The 26,133-nt window shown below is 40.6% G+C and overlaps 1 protein-coding gene across 1 annotated transcript in view; it reads left to right on the top strand.

The window, feature by feature from the left end:
• LOC137650148 (NHL repeat-containing protein 2) overlaps positions 1–7,818 on the top strand; it is a 98,877-nt gene extending 91,059 nt beyond the window's left edge. The window contains exon 14 of the mRNA XM_068383300.1: positions 4,371–7,818. Coding sequence (XP_068239401.1) covers positions 4,371–4,624 — 254 coding nt within the window. The 3' untranslated portion in view covers positions 4,625–7,818. The remainder of the gene's footprint in view (positions 1–4,370) is intronic.
• Positions 7,819–26,133: the final 18,315 nt, after the last annotated feature.

The following is a 26,133-nucleotide window of genomic DNA, read 5'->3' as shown; positions in this document are numbered from 1 at the left end:
AGATGTTGAAATTTTCTTTTCCTCTTTAAAATGATGAAATTCCTTGCATCTTTAGGCGAGATGGTTACTCCATTATCTCTCTCCTTCTCTAACTCTGTTAGTTTCGCAGATATTACCCACTTCTGAACTCGTATTAGAGCGAATTTTCTTCTTCCTTATGTTACCGAGATGTTGAAATTTTCTTTTCCTCTTTAAAATGATGAAATTCCTTGCATCTTTAGGCGAGATGGTTACTCCATTATCTCTCTCCTTCTCTAACTCTGTTAGTTTCGAAGATATTACCCACTTCTGAACTCGTATTAGAGCGAATTTTCTTCTTCCTTATGTTACCGAGATGTTGAAATTTTCTTTTCCTCTTTAAAATGATGATATTCTTGCCAAAAATGAGAAAAACAGACTTAAAAATGAGTGAATGTCAAAGGTCCAACTCAAACACGTACTCTCTATGAGGTTTGTGGTAGGACTGAAGGGCAAAGGGTGTAATTTACCATGTAATACAGTGTCTTGTGACTCGTGGAATCTATACAGATGCCATTGTTCACAATTTCTTTTACATTAAAATGTAATAATTATAAAAATTTACGATAACAGAAGAAATACAGCATTGTTTTGTGGGGAACAATGTTTTGATTATTGAGTTAATTTTACTAATTACCTTGTAACTATGAAAGTAAGAGGAATTTTGACAAAATATTTTGTATACGCATTCTCCATCGCCATACGAAGCTTAATGAATTTTTTCAGGATTTTGTGTTTTCCTATACCCCCATATATTGGCATTCTGGCTGGCCCCCGTAAATGCTATATTTTTTCTCTACTTCAGCCATGAATAAAAAGAATTCTAAGGTCATACACAATCAAAACCTCTTACATTTTCTTTGTCAGTGCTTATGCTTCTGTACACAGAGTAGCGAAGGACTTGTGTGCACATCATAAGTCTTTTCCCTCTATGGATGGGGCATTTTTATTACCACCTCCTGCTTCACAGTCTGGTGTGTCTTCAATGTAACAGAAATGTGCCCATCTACTTACAGTAGGGCTTATTCTTTTACCATATACTCCTGTTGCACATATACTGGGCATATAAAATCTTACTCCATGTAGATATTGTAATCCATTTCACTTCCTGTGACACTATCTATTACATACAGTACTCAATCACATAGCCCTTTTCTCTCTAGTCACCATTAGGTTTGTTTTGCCTATATTAATTTTATCCTGTTCCCTCCACTCTTTCGCTTTTTAAACATTTCCACCACCTCTTCCTCAGATTTTCCTGTTGATACTAGGTTATTTGCTCCCAAAGGATTGGTCAATATTGGATATATCTTGTGTTTATGTTATGCGCACCTTTTGCCATTTCTGCTCAGAATATGTTTATTAGAAAGGACGAGACAATTCTCTGGTATTTGAAATGGATAAGATTGTGCAGATCCATGTATTCTTGACGTTTTGTTATTGGCAATGCCTCACAAAGTAGGAATGATGTTTTCATTAAGGTCAGTGTGCCTGAAGTGGGAATTTTGTCCCATTAACCTTTACCACTCAAACAATATTGCAGGTAGGTGGGATGGTACTGAAGGTTTTTCAGCAGCCCTTCAGCCCCTCCGCTGCATTGCATTTTTTATTTAATTCATTCTGTTTTGTGACTTCTAGATCAGTTTTCCAACTTTTCCATCTCGACATTTCTCCACTTTTCACTTCTCATTTTAAAAAAATTCTTATTGGAGATGTATTAGGATCTTTACCTGGATTTACCGATCTTTTTAAACTAATTTATCAATAATCATAATAATAATGATAATTTTAACAGTAGCAATTTGAAAGTTCTTTAAAGTTGGGTTCAAGCAAGGGTCTTAATTTCATGCCAGTGGTAGCTGGAAACAAATGGCTTTTTATTTTATTAAACAAAATAAACACACTAACCTGTACTCAGAGAAGCTAAACTATTTTGTACATACATACATACATATACCAAGGCACTTCCCTCAATTTTGGGGGGTAGCCGACATCAATAAATGAAACAAAACAAAAGTATTTTGTAATTTAAGGTAATAGTACAAAGTTATCCTTTCGATTGATGGAAAGCCTATTCCTCAACCTGTGAGACTGAACACAGTACTAACCCTCCCTGTCCATGATCAATGATGCATTATACATACATGTACCAAGGCACTTCCCCCAATTCTGGGGGGTAACCGACATCAAACAAATGAAACAGAAAAGGGGACCTCTCCTCTCTACGTTCCTCCCAGCCTGACAAGGGACTCAACCGAGTTCGGCTGGTACTGCTAGGGCGCCACGACCCACCATTCCCCGTTATCCACCACAGATGAAGCTTCATAACTCTGAATCTGGGCATTATAAGCACAATAAATCAAAATGGTCAAGTACATTTTTTAAAGATCAAGTAGGATTATAATATGATGCCAATTGTCTTTCTGTAGATGGCATCTTATCTTGTAAAGGTTAAGGATTTAAAGATTGTTTATTTCTAAGAAAATTGCAAAATTTTTTTCAATTTATCTATCTACCAAGGCACTTCCCTAATTTTTGGGATAGCCCAAAAAAAAAAAAAAAAAAGAACGAAAAGACTTTTTTTTTTTTCTCCTAGCTCCTCCCAGCGTGTAGAGGGATTTGGTATAATATTAGTACGTAAGAAAAAAGCGCCTCATTTATCCTTAAAAGAGATATGATCAACTGTTTGTAGACAACGGACATGATGGCATGTACGATGAACTGAATTAGTTTTGAATATGTATGGTCCTTGATTGATTTCTGCCTATGAGTCTTTGGGATGAGTAAAATAAGTTTTTATTTTATTACATAAATATCTTTACTTCCACATTTTTCTCTCTATATCTTTCATGCTTCTCTACACTGTTACTCTGCAGCCATTCTTCAAAAGCCCTCTTTTTCTCTTCCACTATTACCTTCACTCCTTCATTTCACCATTCACTGCCCTTCCTCGTGCTGCCTCCAACAAACTTCTTGCCACACACATCAGTTCCAATCCCAACAAAATTTTCTTTTACTAACTTCCACTCCTCCTATAAATTACCATTTTCTCTTACTTTCACTGCGTCATATGCCATTCTTAACCTTTCTTGATAAATACTTTTTACTCCCGGTTTTATTAGCTCTCCAACCTTTACTAGCTTCCTTTTACATCCACCTACTCTATTTCCTCCTGGGACGAGGATTGAAACTGGTAGACGAGAATGACCATGAATGGGAGGTAAATTAGTTGTTGTTTACGGAGGATACTGTACTGGTTGTAGACGCAGAAGAGAAGCTTGGCCGATTAGTGACAGAATTTGGGAGGGTGTGTGAAAGAAGGAAGTTGAGTGTTAATGTGGGTAAGAGTAAGGTCATGAGATGTACAAGAAGGGAAGGTGGTGCGAGGTTAAATGTCATGTTGAATGGAGAGTTACTTGAGGAGGTGGATCAGTTTAAGTACTTGGGGTCTGTTGTTGCAGCAAATGGTGGAGTGGAAGCAGATGTACGTCAGAGAGTGAATGAAGGATGCAAAGTGTTGGGGGCAGTTAAGGGAGTAGTAAACAATAGAGGGTTGGCCATGAATATAAAGAGAGTTCTGTATTAGAAAGTGATTGTACCAACTGTGATGTATGGATCGAAGTTGTGGGGAATGAAGGTGACGGATAGACAGAAATTGAATGTGTTTGCGATGAAGTGTCTAAGGAGTATGGCTGGTGTATCTCGAGTAGATAGGGTTAGGAACGAAGTAGTGAGGGTGAGAACGATGTAAGAAATGAGTAAGCAGCTAGAGTGGATATGAATGTGTTGAGGCAGTTTGGCCATGTTGAGAGAATGGAAAATGGCTATCTGCTGAAGGTGATGAATGCAAGAGTTGATGGGAGAAGTACAAGAGGAAGGCCAAGGTTTGGGTGGATGGATGGAGTGAAGGAAGCTCTGGGTGATAGGAGGATAGATGTGAGAGAGGCAAGAGTGTGTGCTAGAAATAGGAATGAATGGCTAGCGATTGTGACGCAGTTCTGGTAGGCCCTGCGGCTTCCTCCGGAGCCTTGGTTGACCACGGAGGTAGCAGCAGTAGGGGATTTAGCGTTGTGAAGCTTCATATGTGATGGATAACGGGGGAGGGTAGGCTGTGGCACCCTAGCAGTACCAGCCGAACTCGGTTGAGTCCCTTGTCAGACTGGGAGGAACGTACAGAGGAGAGGTCCCCTTTTTTGTTTCATTTGTTTGATGTCGGCTACCCCCCAAAATTGGGGGAAGGGCCTTGGTATATGTATGTATGTACATAAATATCCCATTCAGAATTCATATATTTTGATGACTAATTTTCTATTGAAAACTCTTATTACAGTATATCATTATCTATTTTGTAGATGCGCATATAACTGTGTCATCCATGCAAGGTGAACTTCTAGAATCAACGGACCTTCCTGTTGCTGTATGCTTCAATTCTGAGGAAAGTAGTGGAGCATTGTTGCATATATTTACTGTGATGTATGTGTGCCTTGACAGTGGTGTTTGTGTGAAGAAAAATTCTAAGCATAACATTAGATTTGTTTTGAAAGATGCCTTAAATGGTAAAACTGAAGATATGAATGTTGATGTAATTTTGAAAATTAACGATTGATAAACTTGGGGTAGTGACTAGATAAAAGAAATTGATAGTGCATATTTTTACATGAATATTTTTAACAAAATTAAAAAATTTATGTGCTTCAGTGCCTGAAGGTGACATTTTGGTTATATAATGTGAGAAATGTGAGACTGAGATTAATGAATGCTTGGTTATTTCTTAAATATATTTTTGAAATAATGTTGGATCTTTCAATAAAATATTGTACTTCATATTTACAGCAACACTCATCATTCATTTTATGCGCTTATGGTTATAATTCTTAAAGTTTACTCACTAAATTGTAGTGGACTAGAAGTTCAGGCTGCTCTTTTACAGGGGTTGTAATACTACCCAAGTGAAAAGCCTTTATTACAGATATGTTAGAATATGTTTGGGCAAAATAGAAAAATGTGGAAGGGTTTTTATGTATACTTATTAGCTTTGTTGTTTACATATTTTAAATCAGATTAGAAGCTTCCAACATTTATCATTATTTGTTGAGATGGTATGTAGTTTTCATTGAAATACTGTCTTGTCTTCATAGCGAATACTCTTTAGTATATTAGATGTGCATTGACTTTTTCTTTCACAGCTTCTGTGTTGAATATTGATGTTCAAAAAGTTTCTGATGTCTTCCTACAATTTCTCATGATTCGTCAAATCTCATGATTTCAACATAGGTCCTCTACATTAGAGAAATTTAAATACATAATGAGGTATTTAAAGAATATTTCTTTGTTTACTCTATTGTAGTATTTACTTATATTAGTGATTGTCTTCCCTATCTATTTACATTATATAGTTCAGTACAGTATTCAATCATATAATTCAATTTTTGCTTATGAAAATTTATGAGCATCTATTCTATATAAAAGATGAACTTATGCATTCTGTCAGCAGTATTAGATCTCATTCTGAATATGGGTGTCTTTTTTTGCATATTTTTGGTCACAATTTAAAGAAACTAACTTCATAGTTTAGCAGTTTATAAAATCAACTTGTATGAAAGCTGGCTTAATTTTACTGGGCTTTGGTACAGTAAATGGTTTTCTGGCATGATAACAGTAAATGATATACAGTAATGCATTTATATCTATGTATTAGTTTTGTATATATTTGTATTTATCATATCAATTACAGTTAATTTGAATTAGGACTTGCATATTAAGAAGTGCTGTGTTAAATTTCACATTTTAGTTCTGATAATTGATTGAATCTTCATTAGAATTAGGTTCTTTATTTTTACCCACATATTCACAGGATCCTTTATGTGAACCGGATACTACTATTGCATTACTGTACTGTTTTATTTTGAAAATTTATATTTTATAAAGCCCAAAATATCACTATCTTTTATAGCAACAATTAATTGAATAGGAAGGTTGTATGGGAGGGAAAAACTTGATAATGATGAATTGACTACTATATAATATATATTTATACAGTACTAGTACAGATTTGGATAGAAAAATATCCTAATGTTTAATGGCATCTGAAAAAATGTTAAGCATGAATCATTTATGATAATCATCTCTGTTTATATGAAGCTTCGCAAATAATTTTTACTCGGCAGCACAAAGCAGTTTGTGAAACTTGAACCGAGAGATCAACAAGTTTGTTATTTTAGTTTGGCTAGAGATCGTCTTCATGGAACTTCAGCTGTAAGTGAGATCACTGGTAATTTGTTATTTTAGTTTGGCTAGAGATCAGCCTCATGTCCCAAAGTTGCATTTCTAGTTGGGTGCTAACAAGGAAAATAGGGGAGTAGCATGACTAATGCAATTTATGGTATACTGTATACGGCAATATTATTTTCCATACAGTATCAACACTCATGTTAAAATAAAAAACCTAGAACACTAATCTTTGGAAAACAAGATACTGTACTATGTTTTCATATATTACTCATTAATATTTTGAATACTACATAAAGACAAAGGGTAAAATATGCATTGTCATATTTTTTGCATGCAATGCATTACATAATTTTTTTATATATATCTTAATTGCTTAGGTTTTACTGTTACCAAGTAATGGCAGAGATAGTGTAAAATTCGGTTTTAAAGTAAGTTACAAAATTTAGTATTCAAAATATCTAGGAAAGATTTGTTTAATGTTAGGGTTTTTGTAATGCAAAACACCATAAATGCAGTTTAGAATGTGTGAATGGGCTATTTGTGATGTTTTTTTTTTATTTTAAATGCTGAAATAAAAAAAAATCTATTACCAAGATATGAATGATTATATGTATTCACAGTGGACTTGAAACATATATTTGGGTTACTTTATGTGACAAGAGGTATACAGTACTGTAGCCTACATTTACGGGAAAACTGATACAGTACTGTAATGCATTATCTCAATACTTAAAAATGAGGGAATACTATGCAGCACACTCCAAATGCTGTTAAAGCAATTTCTTCACTATGTGTATGTATTTGAAATTTTTAAAATTAAAAAAAACAGAACCACTATTTTCTGTTATGGTTTTTTACTTAATTTTATAGAGCTTTCTTGCATGAAACTTTCTTTTCAAATAAATGTTTGAAAAGGTGCCACTGCAAATTTTAGGCAATACTTAGAAATACCTGTAACTTATTTGATACTTGTGTTTAGATTTTATTATGCCAGGCTTCCTGATAGCATTTCATCATGACAAGATTCTAAAGGTAAAGAAAATTGGTGTTATTTATTTCTTTACATTATTTTTTTTTTTCACTTTTGCAATTATTAATTTTATGCTAATTTATGTCAAATAAAGCTTTATTTTTAATAATCATTCTTGTTAGCTGAATTTGTAAGATTTTTCTATTATGCATAGCATTTTTCCTACTGAACCTGACAGTTCATGGTTTGTAGGTGCTAAAATTTTATGCAAACCATGTAAAGTATTGTGCAATTATCAAGGTGATGCTGAGTTGCTGATCAATGCGAGATTGTATTTATAACCTAATCGGGCTAAATGTTTAATCTGACTTTTACAAATCAAACTTATGCTGTAGTTAGGTATGAGTTCTGTAACCATGGGTATTGAAAGTATTGTTCCATTGTCTAACAATTTCTTAAGTTTGTATCTTATGATCATGAGTTTTATTTATTTTTAGAGCTCATAATGTAAAATTATCTGAAGTTTACTACTGTATTAGAATTTATAAAATTTTAAAACTGGTAAATTATTGAGTTGCAATAAACTTTTGAGAGAATTCTATTATTCTATGTTATGTGTATGCTTGTGTAACCTTGTCAGAATGGAGGATGTTTTAATTGGTTTGGTTCATGCTGTGAAAATCTTTTTCCTTGGGAGCATTACATTTTAGAAAGTTTAGGAATTATGCTAGATATTTTTGTTTCGAATATCTAACCAATATCATCATGGCCTGACTTTCGTGCACTATATCAAATTAATGAGTTAAATCACTACAAACATTTGAGCATGAATGAAAGAAGTTTCCCCAAATGAAAAAACAAAATTTCAATAATGAACTTTATTTATACAGTGGAACCTCTACATACGAATTTAATCCGTTCCAGAACCAACTTCGGATGTAGAAAATGTTCGGAAGTCGAAACGAATTTTCCCATAAGAATACATTGAAATAGGATTAATCCGTGGTTGAGCCCAAAAACCTATGATAACTTCTTAATAAACTACTACAAATAATTTTCCCATGAGAATAATGAACACTAAATTAGATAATAGACATGTAAATAAGAAGAATAGACATGTAAATAAGAAGAATTAGCAAAAAATTATAAATAAGAAACGGGTTTTTAGCGTCACTTTACCTTAGAAACTCCAGCGCAGGTGTTGTTAGTCTTGCTACGCAGAGAGGAGACAGACGGGCGGCGAGGAGGTAGAGAGGTTAACCACGATAAATGTACACTACCGTAACTTATTCTAACTTACACTAAGTGAACTTTAACATAACTTAGCTTATTTTTTTTTTTTTATAATTTATATATTTTTTTTTACTTTTTCTTTTTTTCTTTTTGATGATTAATTTTAATCACTTTCACTCTCTACACTTGAAATTGATTGAATTTTTTTCTCTTCACTCTTTGCTGTTTTCTTTGAACCACTTCCTTCCTCTTCATCACAAGTTCGCTTCGTAGTTTTTTTAAAGAAGCTATCGATAGAAAGTTGCTTGGTACAGCTTTTCAGAATGTTTCGAAAATAAGTTAGGGAAACATCATCAAACTGCGCAACTACACGACAAACCTGCAATTTCTTTGGATGGTATTTGTCGATGAAGTCGACCACGTCTTGTTATTTTCCTAACACCTCTTTTATTTGCGCGGAACTTATTGCAAGTTCACTCATACGGACGCCATGCTCATGCTTTTCAATAATTCCTTGCTTTACTTCTAAAGAAAGCATTCCCTTATTCCTTTTCTCACCACTACCACTACCACTTGCGAAACTAAGCCTTTTAGGATCCATGATTTTCGTAAAATACCATAAAAGGATGAACGTAAAAAATCACAATTAAAACACGATTAATAGCAGAACGCACAGGGCACAACCACAGAAAACCAACGAGAACAGAGGACTGACCCAAGCCACGCTAATTGAGGGTCCCTCCGAGGTTGAAGTGCTGCCTTCTATTGGCGGAAATAAAAAACACATCAGGCGCTATGAGCACCGACTACGCATACGAGTATTGTTTACTTCGGGTGTCGAAAAAAAAATTCGGGTGTAGAGTAGGAACGTGTTCGAATTGTACGTCGCGTGTCGAAAAATTCGGATACAACTGGTACGACGAAAATTGCTTACTTCGTGTGTCGAAATAAAATTCGGGAGTAGAGTCAAAAATTCGCTCGAATTTTACTTCGGATGTTGGAAAATTCGGATGTAGATACGTTCGGATGTAGAGGTTCCACTGTATATAAGTCTAACGTTCATATTGCTTTTGTCTGTAGAAGCTTGATTATGTCGATATACCCCTTAGGAATTTTAAAAACTACTGATTTTCTTTCCTTCCATTATACTAGGGAGACAGTATATATGATGTTTACAATGCTTCCAGAAGTCTAAAATTACTGCCAGGTCTTTGCTCAGACGGTATCCATAACGTTTACAACGCTTCCTGAAGTCTAAAATTACTGCCAGATCTTTGCTCAGACAGCATCTATAACGTTTACAATGCTTCCTGAAGTCTAAAATTACAGCCAGATCTTTGCTCAGACAGCATCTATAACGTTTACAACGCTTCCTGAAGTCTAAAATTACTGCCAGATCTTTGCTCAGACAGCATCTATAACGTTTACAACGCTTCCTGAAGTCTAAAATTACAGCCAGATCTTTGCTCAGGCAGCATCTATAACGTTTACAACGCTTCCTGAAGTCTAAAATTACTGCCAGATCTTTGCTCAGACAGCATCTATAACGTTTACAACGCTTCCTGAAGTCTAAAATTACTGCCAGATCTTTGCTCAGACAGCATCTATAACGTTTACAACGCTTCCTGAAGTCTAAAATTACTGCCAGATCTTTGCTCAGACAGCATCTATAACGTTTACAATGCTTCCTGAAGTCTAAAATTACTGCCAGATCTTTGCTCAGACAGCATCTATAACGTTTACAACGCTTCCTGAAGTCTAAAATTACTGCCAGATCTTTGCTCAGACAGCATCTCTTAGCGTTTACAACGCTTCCTGAAGTCTAAAATTACTGCCAGATCTTTGCTCAGACAGCATCTATAACTTTTACAACACTTCCTGAAGTCTAAAATTACTGCCAGATCTTTGCTCAGACAGCATCTATAACGTTTACAACGCTTCCTGAAATCTAAAATTACAGCCAGATCTTTGCTCAGACAGCATCTATAACATTTAAAATGCTTCCAGACGTCTGAAATTACTGCCAGATCTTTGAGACTTACCTGCATCTATGAACAGCAACATGTGGATGTAGTATTGTCATCTTCAGTCTCGGTTGAAAAAATAACCAATTTCTTATTGTCTTGACACCAGTAGTCAGTGAAGCGTCGGAGGAGGAGCAAATATATAAACTTCAGGTGGGTATAGAAATGCATTTTATTATTAAAGTTTCTTTTATTTATATGAAACTTCCCTGATCATATTACTGACTCCCATACAAAATACATATGCAATGTGGTACTCTAGGTTATTTTAAGCATAAAACCCTTTAGATATACGCTATTCCAGATTGTTTCTAAACTAAAATTTATCCTAAATTTATATTTATATAACCTCAAAACCAAATAACTAAAACTATAGTGAAAATAAAAGCAGCCCTTCTATGAGGACACTCCAAAATCAAACCATTGTTCTCTATTCTTGGGTAGTGCCATAGCCTCTGTACCATGATCTTCCACTGTCTTGGGTTAGAGTTCTCTTGCTTGAGGGTACACTTGGGCACACTATTCTATCTAATTTCTCTGCTTCTTGTTTTGTTAAAGTTTTTATAGTTTGTATAGGAAATATTTATTTTAATATTGTTACTGTTCTTAAAAGATTTTATTTTACCTTGATTCCTTTCCTCACTGGGCTATTTTCCCTGTTGGGGCCCTTGGGCTTATAGCATCCTGCTTTTCCAACTAGGGTTGTAGCTTAGCCAGTGATAATAACGATAATAATAATCTGGTGCTTCAACATTTTCAAGTTTTAGTCGGTCACTCGGGTACATTGATGAATGACAATGCAACCCTAGTGACATACATCAATGTAAAAGGAAGCACGGTATCACAGACGTTATGTCAGATAGTGGTGGTGGTGCACATGAATGAGCAATTCACAACATAGTAGTCCTCTCAGCTTGATTCATTCATGGCAAAAGAAATGTTATAGCAGCCATGTTGAGTCAAAAAAATCAAATACTTGGTCAGGATTGTCTTTACATCCCCATGTAGTGACAAAACTCCGACTTTGTGGGGTTCCTAACAAGTGGACATATTCTCTACAAGCCTATACAAAAAACTGCCAGTTTACTACTCGTCAGTGCTAGTCTTGTTAACAGCACTTGAGGACCTGTTCCTGTAGTCTGAGGACCTGTTTTAGGACCCATGGGCTGGCCTCGACTTCTATGGTTTTCCTCCCCTTATGCCTTCTCCAAAGGGTAATAAACCAACTACTTTCTTCCAAAGACTTTAAACAGAATGGTACTTTGACCTAATGCATCTACAGTACAGTATTAGTAAAGGCTCTGAGAGAGCTTTCCCAGTAATATAACCTGCTCTGTCAGCCCCACTTGCTGAGGTTCCATAAGTCAGTGGATTCCATATCACTTCATGGGTGGAGGTTATCCAGCAACTCTTCCTAGAGAGAGGCTTTTCGAGCGATACAGCACAGACATGCCTTTTTGGGCATCATGCTATACCTCCAAGGAGATATAAAATTTTTTATTTCTCTCATCTTATTTCCATCTGACCATTCACCTTCAGCACTGGTGGTTGGTTGGGGGTAAATTTCCTTGCTATCTTTTTTGCTTTCCTCCATCCAGAAGATGGTAGTGTTCTACTGTTGACTGAGCAAACAAAAGATATCAAAGACGGGCAGCTAGCTGCTTTCATGGCATGACGGAACTGTGCTCAACATATTTTGTATATCATTAAATTCTCTGTACGGCATCTATGCAATTTAGTTTAAAGATTTTCTTTTGGCTTTGTGCACGGCAGTTAGTTCTGAAGACTTCCTGGGGACTAGTCACTGTTTGAATAACCCTGTGGTTTTGGGAATCAAAGTGACTCCTGCTGTATGAAGAGTTCCATTCAGTAAGCCTATTGCATCATCAACATTTTCAAACTTCTCCTTTCAGAACCTCTATTCCCCTAGCAGCAGATTTTTTAGTTTATCTACGAAAGGAAAGATGCCTCTTGTTATCAGTGGTAAAAGGGTATTGTTTGGCCCAGAGCCAGGTACTGAGGCTGAGAGGAGTAGATATTTCCTTGTCGTGGAAATTGTCTACTGTATATTTGTCAGGAGTATGGAGCAGACCTGTCCTCCATGTGATATTCAACTTTCAGCTTGGGATATAAATAAGGTATTAAAGTCTAAGAGAGCTCCTTTCAAACCATTGAGGCAAGCCTCAGATAGGGACCTTGACCAGAAAACTTTGTTTCTACATGGCCTGGCTTCAACAAAGCAGATAGGGGAGTTACATGAACTCTTGTATTTTTTCTCTCATTCTGAACACTGGAGGCAGGTCTATTTATTGTTTGTTCCTGACTTTGCAGCAGAAATCAAAATCTTTCTATCCAGGATTCCATATTTTCGTCTTATAAAGTATCTTCACTTAGGGATATAACCGATGATCCAGAAGAGTTACTTTTGTTTTCTGTAAGAGTGCTAAGGTGCTGCCTCAAAGAATACTAGATTGCCCTACCCAGGTTGTGGAACTTGTTTGTAAGTGCTGACAGAGTGAAAAAGTAGGCCATCAAGAATACAATCTCATTTTGGATGTGGGAGACGATTAATAGACCTTACACCCTAGATCCCCAGGAATATCAGAAAAAATTAAGGTGTGAGCCCATGAGAGTAGAGGAGTTGGTGCTACTCTTGACTTTTAGACGCTGGAGAATGGAAGCGTCAGACCACTTTCACTACATTATTTGTGGGAATGCACTTACTGGTCATTAAACATATTTTCTTTTGGTTTCTCTCAGGTCTGTGATTGCTGCTCAACAAGTCCCGAGTGACCCCAGCTCCTTTACAGGACCAAAAGTATCACTTCTAAGATAATGGTTACAATGTAATTCTAGTTTGAGAGTGAGAGTACTTGGTCCTTTTTCTTCTTTTCTTCCCGTCCCTTGGGGTATAGTTGTTGGAATCCTACATAGCTGAACAGAAGTAGATACAGGTAAGCATCACCTTCAGCTAGCAACTTTTTTCTTCTTATTAAGTAGAAGTGTTCATTCCACTATCCTTACGAGGGGGAGGATGGATATGTATAGGAAATCCATCAATTTGTTTATGTCTTAATTGACAGACTCATTTTCCTGGGCTGTGAAACTGATGGTACATTTGACCCTGGTTCACAAGTTGTTAAGGTTATGATTCTGTGCACCATATCAGGTCCTGGATCAGCAATCACGAAATTTTAGCCAGCCAGTTGGGTAAACGACTTCTTCCCATGAGGTTGGTGTTGGCTTTGACAGAAGCTGTTTTGGTATCTGGAGATATATCAGATGGAGGCAATATTATAGATTGTGTATCATATAACCCTTGTTCATGGAAATAAGGAAATAATATCCAAAGTGATAATTTTTATTTTCTCTCAGGATGAGTCTCCTAGTTAAAGGACGAAAGTTTGTATTTGTGTAGTAACACATCACATTTTAAAAATAATTTGTATTTTTCATAACTAAATAAAGCTGAGTCTGTCATCACCTTTCCCAAGTCCCCCTTTTGCAATCAAAGTGCCTGTTCATTGTACCGGCAAGGGGGCCGGTTCTTCCCCCAAGATCTGGTAACTGCCGACACCTTGTTGAAAATGGAACGGCCGAGTTCCAGTTACACTGGAATCTGTCTCTTAATTGATAATTTTGTATAGTTAGGAAAAATACAAATTACTTTTGAAATTTGTGGTTTTTATCATATAGTAATTGAGCTTCCTCAAGGCAGGCTTCCGTCCCTTTAGGGTTCGATCAGCTTGCATCTTCCGTGGATGCCACAATTACAGCCCAAATAGTTCAGGCATCAATCTTCTTTATCTTTGGTGGTCCCATTTAGGATCCTACTCTTTCCATAAGTTCTAGCATTCCACCTTGCCTGTGGACTCGGCAGTACCTGAACCTTTGGTTTCTCAGACTCAAGAGAAAGCCTAGTCTTCCTGACTCAGTAAAGGAGGAATTGGTGGGAACAGTATCATCTATGGGTGTTGAGGAGGGAAACCTAGTGAGAAACTGCCTTAAATCTGGCTCTAGACTAGTTTTGTGGCCTGAATTAAAAAATTTTCGGACTAAAGGCTTTGATATTCCCTCAAATGTGGTATTTGAAAACTATGCAACATTTCTTCAATGATGTTAGCGTATCAAAGAACCATCCCCTAGATTCTGCCTGCAGCTCATTTTCAGAGTTTTTACTGTTGATGCACAAGTCTCCTTTTAACAATCTGGCAGGTGTAGGTTGAGACAACAATTGCGAGGCCAGAAGACTCCCTTTCAGGCGAAAATGTTAAAGATGTTGTTTGGAGTCTATGAGGGATATGTTGCAAAAGTAGACTTCTCCTTATCTAAAGAATGCATCCCCTTCTCAGGGTCTACCCAAAAGAGTTTGAGGGTTTCATGGAACTTAAGAAGGGATTTTGTGAGTTCCTTCTCACCAAGAGATGGGAGGATAGCATATTATCTTCATCATCATCTCCTCCTACACCTATTGACGCAAAGGGCCTCGGTTAGATTTCGCATATATATATATCCCAATTTGGAGACTGGTTTTTGTCCATCCCAGAGGATCTCAGGATAGCAGAGTTTGGTGCCCATCATGCTCCTTAGTCTGGTGTCAGTCTCTTTCTTCTGGAAGTGGGTTCTGTCGGCAGGTATCAGATTTTCAGTGCAGCTCTAGCAAAATAGGTTTATGGAGCTTTACAGAAAAAATATCAAATTTAAATTTGAGATAGGATGCCATATTGTGGCTAATTTCAATAAGGAGAAGGTAGAAGTGGAGGAGTTCCTCTATAGCAACTTTCTATGTATATCGCTTTTACCTCAATCCTTAGTGGATAAAGAGAGGCTAATGCTCATACAGCTAATACTTCACTTCTACAGTGGTGGAGAAAAGGTTTTGGTCCCTTGTGAGAGAGGGGAGAACCTTCAATTTATATGACCAGCAGCATTTCACAAGACAACCCTTGAAGAGACCAGCATCACACCTTCAAGCTAAAATCACTCCAGTTAATAAACAAGTTCCCTTGTGAGGATGAAATGCAACAATCCTAATTTTCTTAGACAGAGCCCCAATCCCCTAGTGTTTCGGCTTTTTTTCCAGAGAAAATTAAGCACTTGGAGGTAGGTGAGAGGAGGGAAGGGTGTTGGTACCTTTCAAAGGGGTAAAGGACCTTGACAATGAACATTTGCAGGTCAGGATTATCTCCAATGTTATTTTTTCTTTGGGGCCGGTGTATAATCTCGCAATTTTTGTCAGCAAATGCTGGGAAAAGGAGCCAGAGAAATGCCAATTGAATTTTTGACCAAGTAAGATAATTCTGTTTTTTGCCTCGGAGTTACTTTGAAATACCATTTTTCTAATAGCGTTAGCTTTAGGAGCAAGAATCAGTGAATTTGCTGCATCACTCTTGGCTACCTCCTGATTCTGACTCCTGGCCTCCATTTTATAAAGACAGGATCCTCTTCATATCATGGCCTTAAGTAGAAGGATGGCAACCTCTATCCTTTATCTACACTGCAGGCATCTGCAGAAGGTAGTCCATTTCTGAATACCCACAATGCAAGAAAATTCCTTCCTCATTGTCATTTTTTTTCTAATAAATAATTTCAGGATATACAGAACTATATTGGTTGATTTTGACATGAAGTATTTATAAGATACTTCCCAAAACAAATCCAAGGTCTCAACATGCGTGCATGGTACTCTGTTTGTCCGTAGCACCTACTGGAGGTAACCCTACTAAAGAGGAATCCTCTCATCTTGGCCCCTAAACAGACTGACCATGACAAGCATTTAGTTCCCACCCTAGGATCTTCTATGAGGCAAGTTTCAATCTGTTAATTTGTGTTCAAGTATGTAGAATTTAATAATTTGCTTGGTTAGCGATGTGTGAATCTTGGGCACACATGCCTACTTTTAATTTGTTCCTTTAATAGGAGTATGATTTCAATGTAGCTGGATTATGGCTGTTAAAAATTTATAGCATGGCGTTGGCAGTTACTGGCAAGGGATAGGCCAGCACACTCGGTAGCCACTTTGATTTCAGTCGCAGAGAAGTTCACAGGTATTCTGTGTGCTTGACAAAGCTATGCTTGTATTAATATTTTTATTTTTCAGTCTACTGTACTGTATCTATGTGATTGGTATGGAGGCAACACATGTAGGCATGTAGTCCGTCCTGATCAACCTGGTCGTAGTTGCAGGTTTATGTCCCAGCAGGAAGTGAACTCCTATTCTTTTATGCTGTATTTGCAGGGGCATGACTGTTTGCAGCCCTCTCATTGTGACTTGTGTATGGCCTGGCCACCTTTGCACTGGTCAGAGTATTTTACAGGAGGAGGAGAAAGAAGTCCAAAAGAGTTTCTTCAGCTTCATGGTCATCACCTAAGCCAAAGAAAGTCTTGGACAGGGCAGTCAAGAAGAGGACTCGGGCAATGCTAAAAGTGGCAGTCCACTCCTGAGGCTGCCATGAATTACGGGATGCCTGTTGAGCCAGTGGGCAAAGTGCCAGTTGCATGGAGCTAAAGAGTGGATGGCAAAAGTTCATTGTTCTGGTTACCATCTACCTTTCACCAGTCCCTTCTCTCCTCTCACTCGGAATGCGACAACATTGTCATCATACCCTCCGAATTCTACCAAAGTCCTCAACCTTCAGGGTAAAGTAAAAAAGATGCTTGAAAAGGACACTACAGGTTGTACAAGAAGGATCTTCAAGCTTTTTCAGTTGGCTTTTCCTAGTGAAGTCAACAGATGCCAAGTACTGTACGGGCTACAAGGAGGAACAACTTCATGCTTGGTATGGATCTGAAGGACACTTTCAGATTCCAATCCATCGATTCCACAGAAAATATGTTTCATCTTCGACGGGGAGGTGTTCCAGTTCAAGGTTCTTTGGATGGGCCACTGCCTCTGATATGTTCACTCTGGTATCAGCTAGAGCTCATACCAATGACATCTGTCTACTTTAGTACTACGTATATCTACAGTAGATGATTGGGTGATCCTGTCTTCCTCCTGAAAACTACTACAACAACAACAAGACATGCTGCTTGCTTTTTGGCTACAATTTGGGTATCATATTAAGTTTAAGAGAAGCCTCATCTCATACCAGAGCAGAGTATGGAGTACCTGGGTATGCTGGTAGATACAACGTTAGCAAAGGTCTTCCCATCAGCAGACTCAGAAGAGTAGTGCAGGCTTTTCTCTCTCAGCAATCACTGCCAACTTGTCATTGGCAACAGGTACCAGGACACCTCACATCACTGGAGACACTACAGTAGTTCTGTTCTGGTATCTATCGGAGATCTCTCCAGTGGTATCTGAAGAGAGACTGGTCAGCAACCACCAATCCTTCTCATTATCCTGTTCTGGTGGAGCAAGGCGTATGGAATGACCTAGCTTTGCGGCTAGACGAAAACCTCTGCAAAGGCATTTCCTTGGAATTTCCTTCAGAAATGCTTCTCTTTTTAAATGCATCAAGGGAGAGATGGGGCGCACACCTTGGGAATCAGACCACATGAGAGTCCAACAAGAAGAAACGCCTACACATCCATTTGTTGGAAATGAAATCAGCAATGCTGGTTCTGTAGTTATTCTAACAGCATCTGATAAACCACTCTGTAGCATTGATGAGCTACTACACTACAATAGTGGTACTGTATTAGTTAACAAGCAAGGAACTACTGTGTCACAGCACCTCTGCAAGTTGGCAAAGCAGGCACACTTTTGGGCAATGGTCAATACAGTATACTTATCAGCGTTTTATTCCAGGCAGAAAGAATGTGATAACCGACAAATTTAGTTGCCAGGGAGAGGCTGTGAGTTCCAAGTGGGATCTTCATCCTCAAGTGGCTAAGAGTCTTTTAACTTTGTGGGGTTCCTTGTCAATCGACCTAGTCGCAACTCGCCTTCACAAGAAACTCATTGTATTTTACTCACCAGTACCAGACCTGACAGCAGTGTTAGAAGATGCCCTCCAACATCCATTGGACAGCATCAACGCTTGTGCGTTTCTGCCATGTCTGATGGGTAATAAACAAGGTGTTGACTACACTGAATTTAAAGACAAGCCCCTACGAACGATTAAGATGTGCTTCATAGAGATAGAGATCTGATGGTCAAGACTGTTTCCCTCCTTATTCTAACATTAGTAAAACATGTAGAAGTTTTCTGTACCTTGTATGGCTGAAGTCACAAGGAGAGATGGAAAATGAGTTCTTTTTCCCTTGTTCCAGAGTACATGACAAAGATGCAGAACATTGAATAAGATTTAATTTCCTCTTAAAAAGGCAACCAATGATCCAGATAGTAACTTTTTTGTCCTGTGAGGGCACTTTATCGATATCTGAAGTGGAAACGGCCAGTCAGACCACAGTTACAAAATATTTTCATCAGTACGGATAGACTCAAAAAGTTCTCTTAAGAATAATTTTCTTTTGGCTTCAAGAAACTATTAGGATAGCATATTTTCTTTCGGCTGGAGATCCAGAGGAGACCACCTGGCCTCACACTTACAAAGTCAGAGGCATGAGTTCTATATGCTAGCCTTTAAGAACCTTTTAGTGAGTCAAGTGTTGAAGTCTGGAATCGACTGACAACCTTCACCGCTCACTATCTGCGAGAGAATACCCACAAGTCTTTGGATATGTTTTTACTGGGTCCTGTGGTAGCAGGTTGTGTAGCAAATCTACCCCCTTCATGGGATAAGCAGCAGTCAACGACAGTCTAGTTGAGAGATAAGAAAGTCTGTCCCTCTTTCTTCTTTCCTTCTCCTCCCATGGGGTGCGATAGTCATGCCGTTATTAGGTGGATTGGACGTTGATGCAGGTAAGCTACTGTACCAAGCAGCTTTTCTGTATGAGTAAATATAGGAATATCTCCCCCATGCTCCTTGCTAAGGGGAAAGTGGAAGAACGGATTACCTAATTTATAATGACCACTCTCTTTGGACAGATATTTTTGTCAAATGTTCTACACTGACCAACTGTCACCAGAAAGTAATTTAGATCATCTTAATTTCTTCTTCAGTTACTGAGAAGTGGATAGGAGTCAACATTTTTGTAACTCCCTAGTTCCAAGTGGGTGGACATCTTGGGAATTTATACCAGCCAGAATGGTTATAAGGTCCTTCTCCTTAGGATAAATATCCTGTTGAAGGATGATTTGTTTGGTCTTCGATTTCCTCATCTTACCTGTGACACAGGGTCTTGCATTTTTCTAACTATAAAAAACTCCTTTAAGTCTTACTTCCTACCTCATCCACCCCGTAAGTCCTAAGTGAAGGTCACACTATCTATCAGTGGGCTATCAACTATCAACACCTTGTTATAAATATTTAACAACTGCATTCCAACTACTCTGAAATCACACTTTTATTAAAGGACTCAGGATTGTAGTTTAGAAAAATACAAATTACTTGAAAAAAATTTCATGTTTCTCTGGTATTTGTTCTTGGAGACCACACAACACATTAACCCAGAGAAAAAAGCATTTTGAAGCAGGAAAAACCTCATTTTCAATATTAATCTTACCCAATGATCATGTAGCTGTCAACTCTGTTGCCCGACAGAAAAATCTAAGGTCGGGATACGCCAGCGATCGCTATACAGGTGGGGGTGTACAACAACAACAGCGCCATCTGTCGAGTAGGTACTCAGGTACTTCTTGTCAACAAGAACTCAATTTTTCCTCTGTCGTGCCACCGGCAAGACCTACTTGGATACGCTGTTGTTTCTGGAGTTGTTTTCACGCATTTGGTGATGTATTCGCTCTAGACTTTAGCTTTCGCTATTCAGGAACTATTATCATTAGCTTATCAAGCTTTTTGATTAGATTTGGATTAATTGTTGATGAACTTTGCTAGATTTTGGATTCCCCCCTTTGGCTATTTCAAGAATTCAAGATGTCTGACCATTCTCAAGTCCCTAAGTACAGGCAGTGTAGCGCTAGGGACTGTTCTAGGCGTCTTCCGAAGGCCTCTATAGATCCTCACACCGTTTGTTCCAATTGTAGGGGTAAATCCTGTCAATTGGAAGATCGATGTGAGGAATGCGCTGGGCTTTCGGAATTCGATTTTAATGAATTCCTAAAGAATGCACGTAGGCTAGAGAAGGATAGGATCAGGAGGAGTTCTTCTCGCTCGTTTGATTTTTCCTCTACCCATGCCCCTCAACCTATTCCTTCCCCTGTAGTGGTGACTCCCGACCCTGCTACTAGTGCTCAACCCTCCATGGCGGACATGATGCGTGCCATTCAGGCTCTTGGTGACAGAGTGGAGTCATTAGCTAATGACCGGAATCAACTTTTGGCCGATGTCAAAGAGTTGAAAGCGAAGAGTGCAGTGGGAAGTGTAGTGAGTGCAAGTGCGGTGAACAGTGTCAGTGTCAGTGTTGCGCATGAGGGTGCATCTGTTCGTGCCAGTCGTCCTCCCAGTCCGGGACCTCTTGCAAGCTCCCAAGCCCAGGGGAGAAGCAATGTCGAAGGACCAAAGGGTTCGACAGGCCTTGATCAGCGTACGGATGTACCCTCAGTGGTTGCGGACGTATCTGTCAGAGATCGTCCCATCCACAAACAGACGAGTGAGCCCATTCATTCCTCGTCTGTGGAAGAAGTTTCTAGGAAGAAACGTTGGACCAAGGTCTCACGACCTCTCAAGCGTAAGGTCCCTTCCGAGCGAGTCCAACGGCCCAGGTGTAGCCACTGGGTCAGTTCGGACTCGCCACAGTCTTCCGAAGACTGCACACCTCCCAAGAGAGGTAGAGTGGTTCCGCAGCAGGCAATCACTCCGTCTGTTGTCGCACCAACCACGGTAGACCCTAAGTGGTCCATGCTGCAGACTATGCAGTCTCAGCTTGCTTCCTTCATGCAGGAGTATCGTGCTGAGAAGGTTGACACTGCACCTGTTAACCTACAACCTGCCACTTTTGTGCGCTCAGCAGATACTGCGGCTGCCTGCTCCCACACTCCACCTGTGAGAGCTCCACCACCGATGCGCAGTCGACCCTGCCAGACGCATGTTCATGCGGCAACCTCCGATGACATGCGTGAGCTACCGCATCAGCAGTGGGAAGGTGCTGTCAAGCTGCCGTGTTTTGACGCAATGCGGCAGTCTCCGCAACCCACGGCAGTCCCTGCAACCCACGGCAGTCCCTCCCACGCACCAGCACTCCGCTTTTGTTGTTGCCAGCTCGCAGACTGATCAGCAGCGGCATGATGTTGGATCCAGTGCAGCTACGCATGCACCCGTGCTGCCGGATTCAGCCGTTCAGCTTTCTGCTCCACCTTTGCCACTTCCTCCTCAGCTTTTGGATGATGGAGTATCTGATGACGACGAAGCTGCGCATTTGGACGATCCGCACTCCGACATTGAAGAACCCAAGTCTACGCCTCCCTCCTTAGACTTTAGGAAAGTCCTTGCACTGTTTAGGGAACTGTATCCGGAACAGTTTGTGTCTGCAACCCCGCGCTCACCTCCCTCCGAGTTCGCTTTAGGCATGCAGTCAGCAGCTCCTGCCTTCACGAAACTCGTACTCGCACGCTCATCCAAGAGAGCTTTGAGGGTACTGGGAGAGTGGTTGCAGTCCAAGAAGCAACTGGGGAAGACTGCCTTCATCTTTCCGCCTAATAAGCTTGCTTCCAAATCTAGCGTCTGGTATGCCACGGGAGAGGAACCCGGCTTGGGAGTTCCTGCCTCTGCCCAGGGCGACTTCTCAAGTCTGGTTGACTCTCCCCGCAGGCTGGCTATGAGACGATCTAAGATTTGCTGGTCCTTTTCTGACATGGACCATCTGTTGAAGGGAGTTTTTCGTGCTTTTGAGATCTTCAACTTCCTCGACTGGTGTTTGGAGCGTTAAGCAGAAAGACTTCCCCTTCGGATAAGGACTCTGCCATGCTTATCATGTCTAGCATGGACAAAGCCATTCGGGATGGGTCTGGTGAGCTTGCGGCTTCGTACGTGTCTGGAGTGCTTAAGAAGAGAGATCATCTTTGCTCCTTCTTGTCTGCGGGGATCACACCATGCCAGAAGTCGGAGTTGATGTTTGCTCCGCTTTCCAAGTGTCTCTTTCCGGAAGAGCTGATCAAGGGGATTGCTGCCTCGTTGATCCAGAAGGATACCCATGACCTGGTGGCTTCTTCCGCACGTAAAGTCTCTTTACCTTCCGTGCCTAGACCTAGGATGGACACACCAGCATCTAGGTTCATCCCGCCCTTTCGTGGCAGAACCTCCAGCAGAGGAGGTACCCGTGCCGACAGTCATCGTGGCAAAAAGAAGAAGGGTTCCAAGTCCTCAAAAGGCAGAATCTGACTGCCTTCCTCTCCAGACAGCAGTGGGAGCCAGGCTCAAGAACTACTGGCAAGCTTGGGAGAGCAGAGGTGCAGACGCTCAGTCTGTGAAGTTGCTAAGAGAGGGGTACAGGATTCCGTTCTGGCGCAATCCCCCTCTAGCAACTACTCCCATCAACCTCTCTCCCAACTACAAGGAGGAGGATAAGAGGCTAGCTTTGCAGCAAGAGGTGTCTCTCTTGCTACAAAAGGGAGCGGTAGTCATAGTCCGGGACCATCAATCCCCGGGCTTCTACAACCGTCTCTTCCTGGTAGCGAAGAAGACAGGAGGCTGGAGACCGGTGCTGGACGTCAGTGCTCTCAATGCTTTTGTCACCAAGCAGACGTTCACAATGGAGACGACGAAGTCGGTGCTAGCATCGGTCAGGAAGGAAGACTGGATGGTCTCGTTGGACCTAAAAGACGCGTACTTTCATGTCCCCGTCCATCCAGACTCCCAACCTTTCCTAAGGTTCGTCTTTGGAAAGGTCGTGTACCAGTTCCAAGCCCTGTGCTTTGGCCTAAGCACGGCACCTCTTGTGTTTACCAAACTGATGAGGAATATTGCCAAATTCCTTCACTTGGCAGACATCAGAGCCTCCCTCTATTTGGACGACTGGCTTTTAAGAGCTCCGTCAAGTCGTCGCTGTCTGGAGAATCTCAGATGGACTATGGATCTGACCAAGGAATTGGGTCTCCTGGTCAATGTAGAGAAGTCCCAACTCGTCCCATCCCAAACCATTGTCTATCTAGGTATGGAGATTCAGAGTCGAGCTTTTCGGGCTTTTCCGTCGGCCCCCAGGATCAGTCAAGCCCAAGAGTGCATCCAGAGCATGCTGAGAAGGAACCGATGTTCAGTCAGGCAGTGGATGAGTCTAACAGGGACACTTTCATTGCTGGCCCAGTTCATCGAGTTAGGGAGACTCCACCTCCGCCCCCTTCAGTATCATCTAGCTGGTCACTGGAGAAAGGACATGACGCTAGAAGCGGTCTCAGTTCCTATATCCGAAGAGATGAGGTCTGCACTGACGTGGTGGAAGAACAGCATTCTTCTCAAGGAAGGTCTACCATTGGCTGTTCAGACCCCCGACCATCTTCTCTTCTCGGACGCATCGGACACGGGCTGGGGTGCGACACTGGACGGACAGGAATGCTCGGGCACGTGGAATCAGGAGCAAAGAACACTTCACATCAACTGGAAGGAGCTATTGGCAGTTCATCTGGCCTTGAGAAGCTTCAAGTCCCTCCTTCTAGGCAAGGTGGTGGAGGTGAACTCCGACAACACTACAGCCTTGGCGTACATCTCCAAGCAAGGAGGGACTCATTCGAGGAAGTTGTTCGAGATCGCAAGGGACCTCCTCACCTGGTCAAGAGATCGAAAGATTTCGCTGGTAACGAGGTTCATTCAAGGCGACATGAATGTCATGGCAGATCGCCTCAGCCGGAAGGGTCAGGTCATCCCCACAGAGTGGACCCTTCACAAGAATGTTTGCAGCAGACTATGGGCCCTGTGGGGTCAGCCCACCATAGATCTATTCGCTACCTCGATGACCAAGAGGCTCCCGATTTATTGTTCACCGATTCCGGACCCAGCAGCAGTTCACGTAGATGCCTTTCTTCTGGATTGGTCCCATCTAGACCTGTATGCGTTCCCTCCGTTCAAGATTGTCAACAAGGTACTGCAGAAGTTCGCCTCTCACGAAGGGACACGGTTGACGTTGGTTGCTCCCCTCTGGCCCGCGAGAGAATGGTTCACCGAGGTACTGCAATGGCTAGTGGACGTTCCCAGGACTCTTCCTCTAAGAGTGGACCTTCTGCGTCAGCCGCACGTAAAGAAGGTACACCCAAGCCTCCACACTCTTCGTCTGACTGCCTTCAGACTATCGAAAGACTCTCAAGAGCTAGAGGCTTTTCGAAGGAGGCAGCCAGAGCGATTGCCAGAGCAAGGAGGACATCCAGTCTCAAGGTCTACCAGTCAAAATGGGAAGTCTTCCGAAGCTGGTGCAAGGCGAATGCAGTTTCCTCAACCAGTACCTCTGTAACGCAGATAGCTGACTTCCTTTTACATCTAAGGAATGTAAGATCCCTATCAGCTCCTACGATCAAAGGTTACAGAAGCATGTTGGCAGCAGTCTTCCGCCACAGAGGCTTAGATCTTTCCACCAACAAAGATCTACAGGACCTCCTTAAGTCTTTTGAGACCTCAAAGGAGCGTCGGTTAGCCACACCAGGCTGGAACCTAGACGTAGTTTTAAGGTTCCTGATGTCAGCAAGGTTCGAACCACTTCAATCAGCCTCTTTTAAGGATCTCACATTAAAGACTCTCTTCCTCGTTTGCTTAGCAACAGCTAAAAGTCAGTGAGATTCACGCCTTCAGCAGGAACATAGGTTTTACATCTGAAACGGCTACATGTTCCTTGCAGCTTGGTTTTTTAGCTAAAAACGAGCTTCCTTCTCGTCCTTGGCCCAAGTCGTTCGAGATCCCAAGCCTGTCCAACTTGGTTGGTAACGAACAAGAGAGAGTACTTTGCCCAGTAAGAGCTCTTAAGTACTATTTAAGACGTACAAAGCCATTACGAGGATAATCAGAAGCTTTATGGTGTTCTATCAAGAAACCTGCTTTACCGATGTCTAAGAACGCAGTTTCTTATTACATCAGGCTTTTGATTAGAGAGGCCCATTCTCATCTGAAGGAAGAAGACCATGCTTTGCTGAAGGTAAGGACACATGAAGTTAGAGCTGTCGCTACTTCAGTGGCCTTCAAACAGAACCGTTCTCTGCAGAGTGTAATGGATGCAACCTATTGGAGAAGCAAGTCAGTGTTCGCATCATTTTACCTTAAAGATGTCCAGTCTCTTTACGAGAACTGCTACACCCTGGGACCATTCGTAGCAGCGAGTGCAGTAGTAGGTGAGGGCTCAACCACTACATTCCCATAATCCCATAACCTTTTTTAATCTTTCTCTTGAAATGCTTTTTATTGTTGTTTTTTGGGTTGTACGGAAGGCTAAGAAGCCTTCCGCATCCTGGTTGATTTGGCGGGTGGTCAAATTCTTTCTTGAGAAGCGCCTAGATTAGAGGTCCTTTAATATGGGTTGCAGCCCTTCATACTTCAGCACCTAAGAGTCGCTCAGCATCCTAAGAGGATCGCTAGGCTCAGTAAGGAAGACGTACTTAAAAAGGCAGAGTAATGGTTCAAGTCGACTTCCTTACCAGGTACTTATTTATTTTATGTTTGTTATTTTGAATAACTGCTAAAATGAAATACGGGATACTTAGCTTCTAATGTTAACATGTATGCTGGTCTCCACCCACCCCCCTGGGTGTGAATCAGCTACATGATCATCGGGTAA

Source organism: Palaemon carinicauda, chromosome 11 (genome assembly GCF_036898095.1).
Source record: "Palaemon carinicauda isolate YSFRI2023 chromosome 11, ASM3689809v2, whole genome shotgun sequence".
Lineage (NCBI taxonomy): Eukaryota > Metazoa > Arthropoda > Malacostraca > Decapoda > Palaemonidae > Palaemon > Palaemon carinicauda.
Note: the sequence above shows the minus strand (reverse complement) of the source record. Positions and strands in the feature narration are given on the sequence as shown.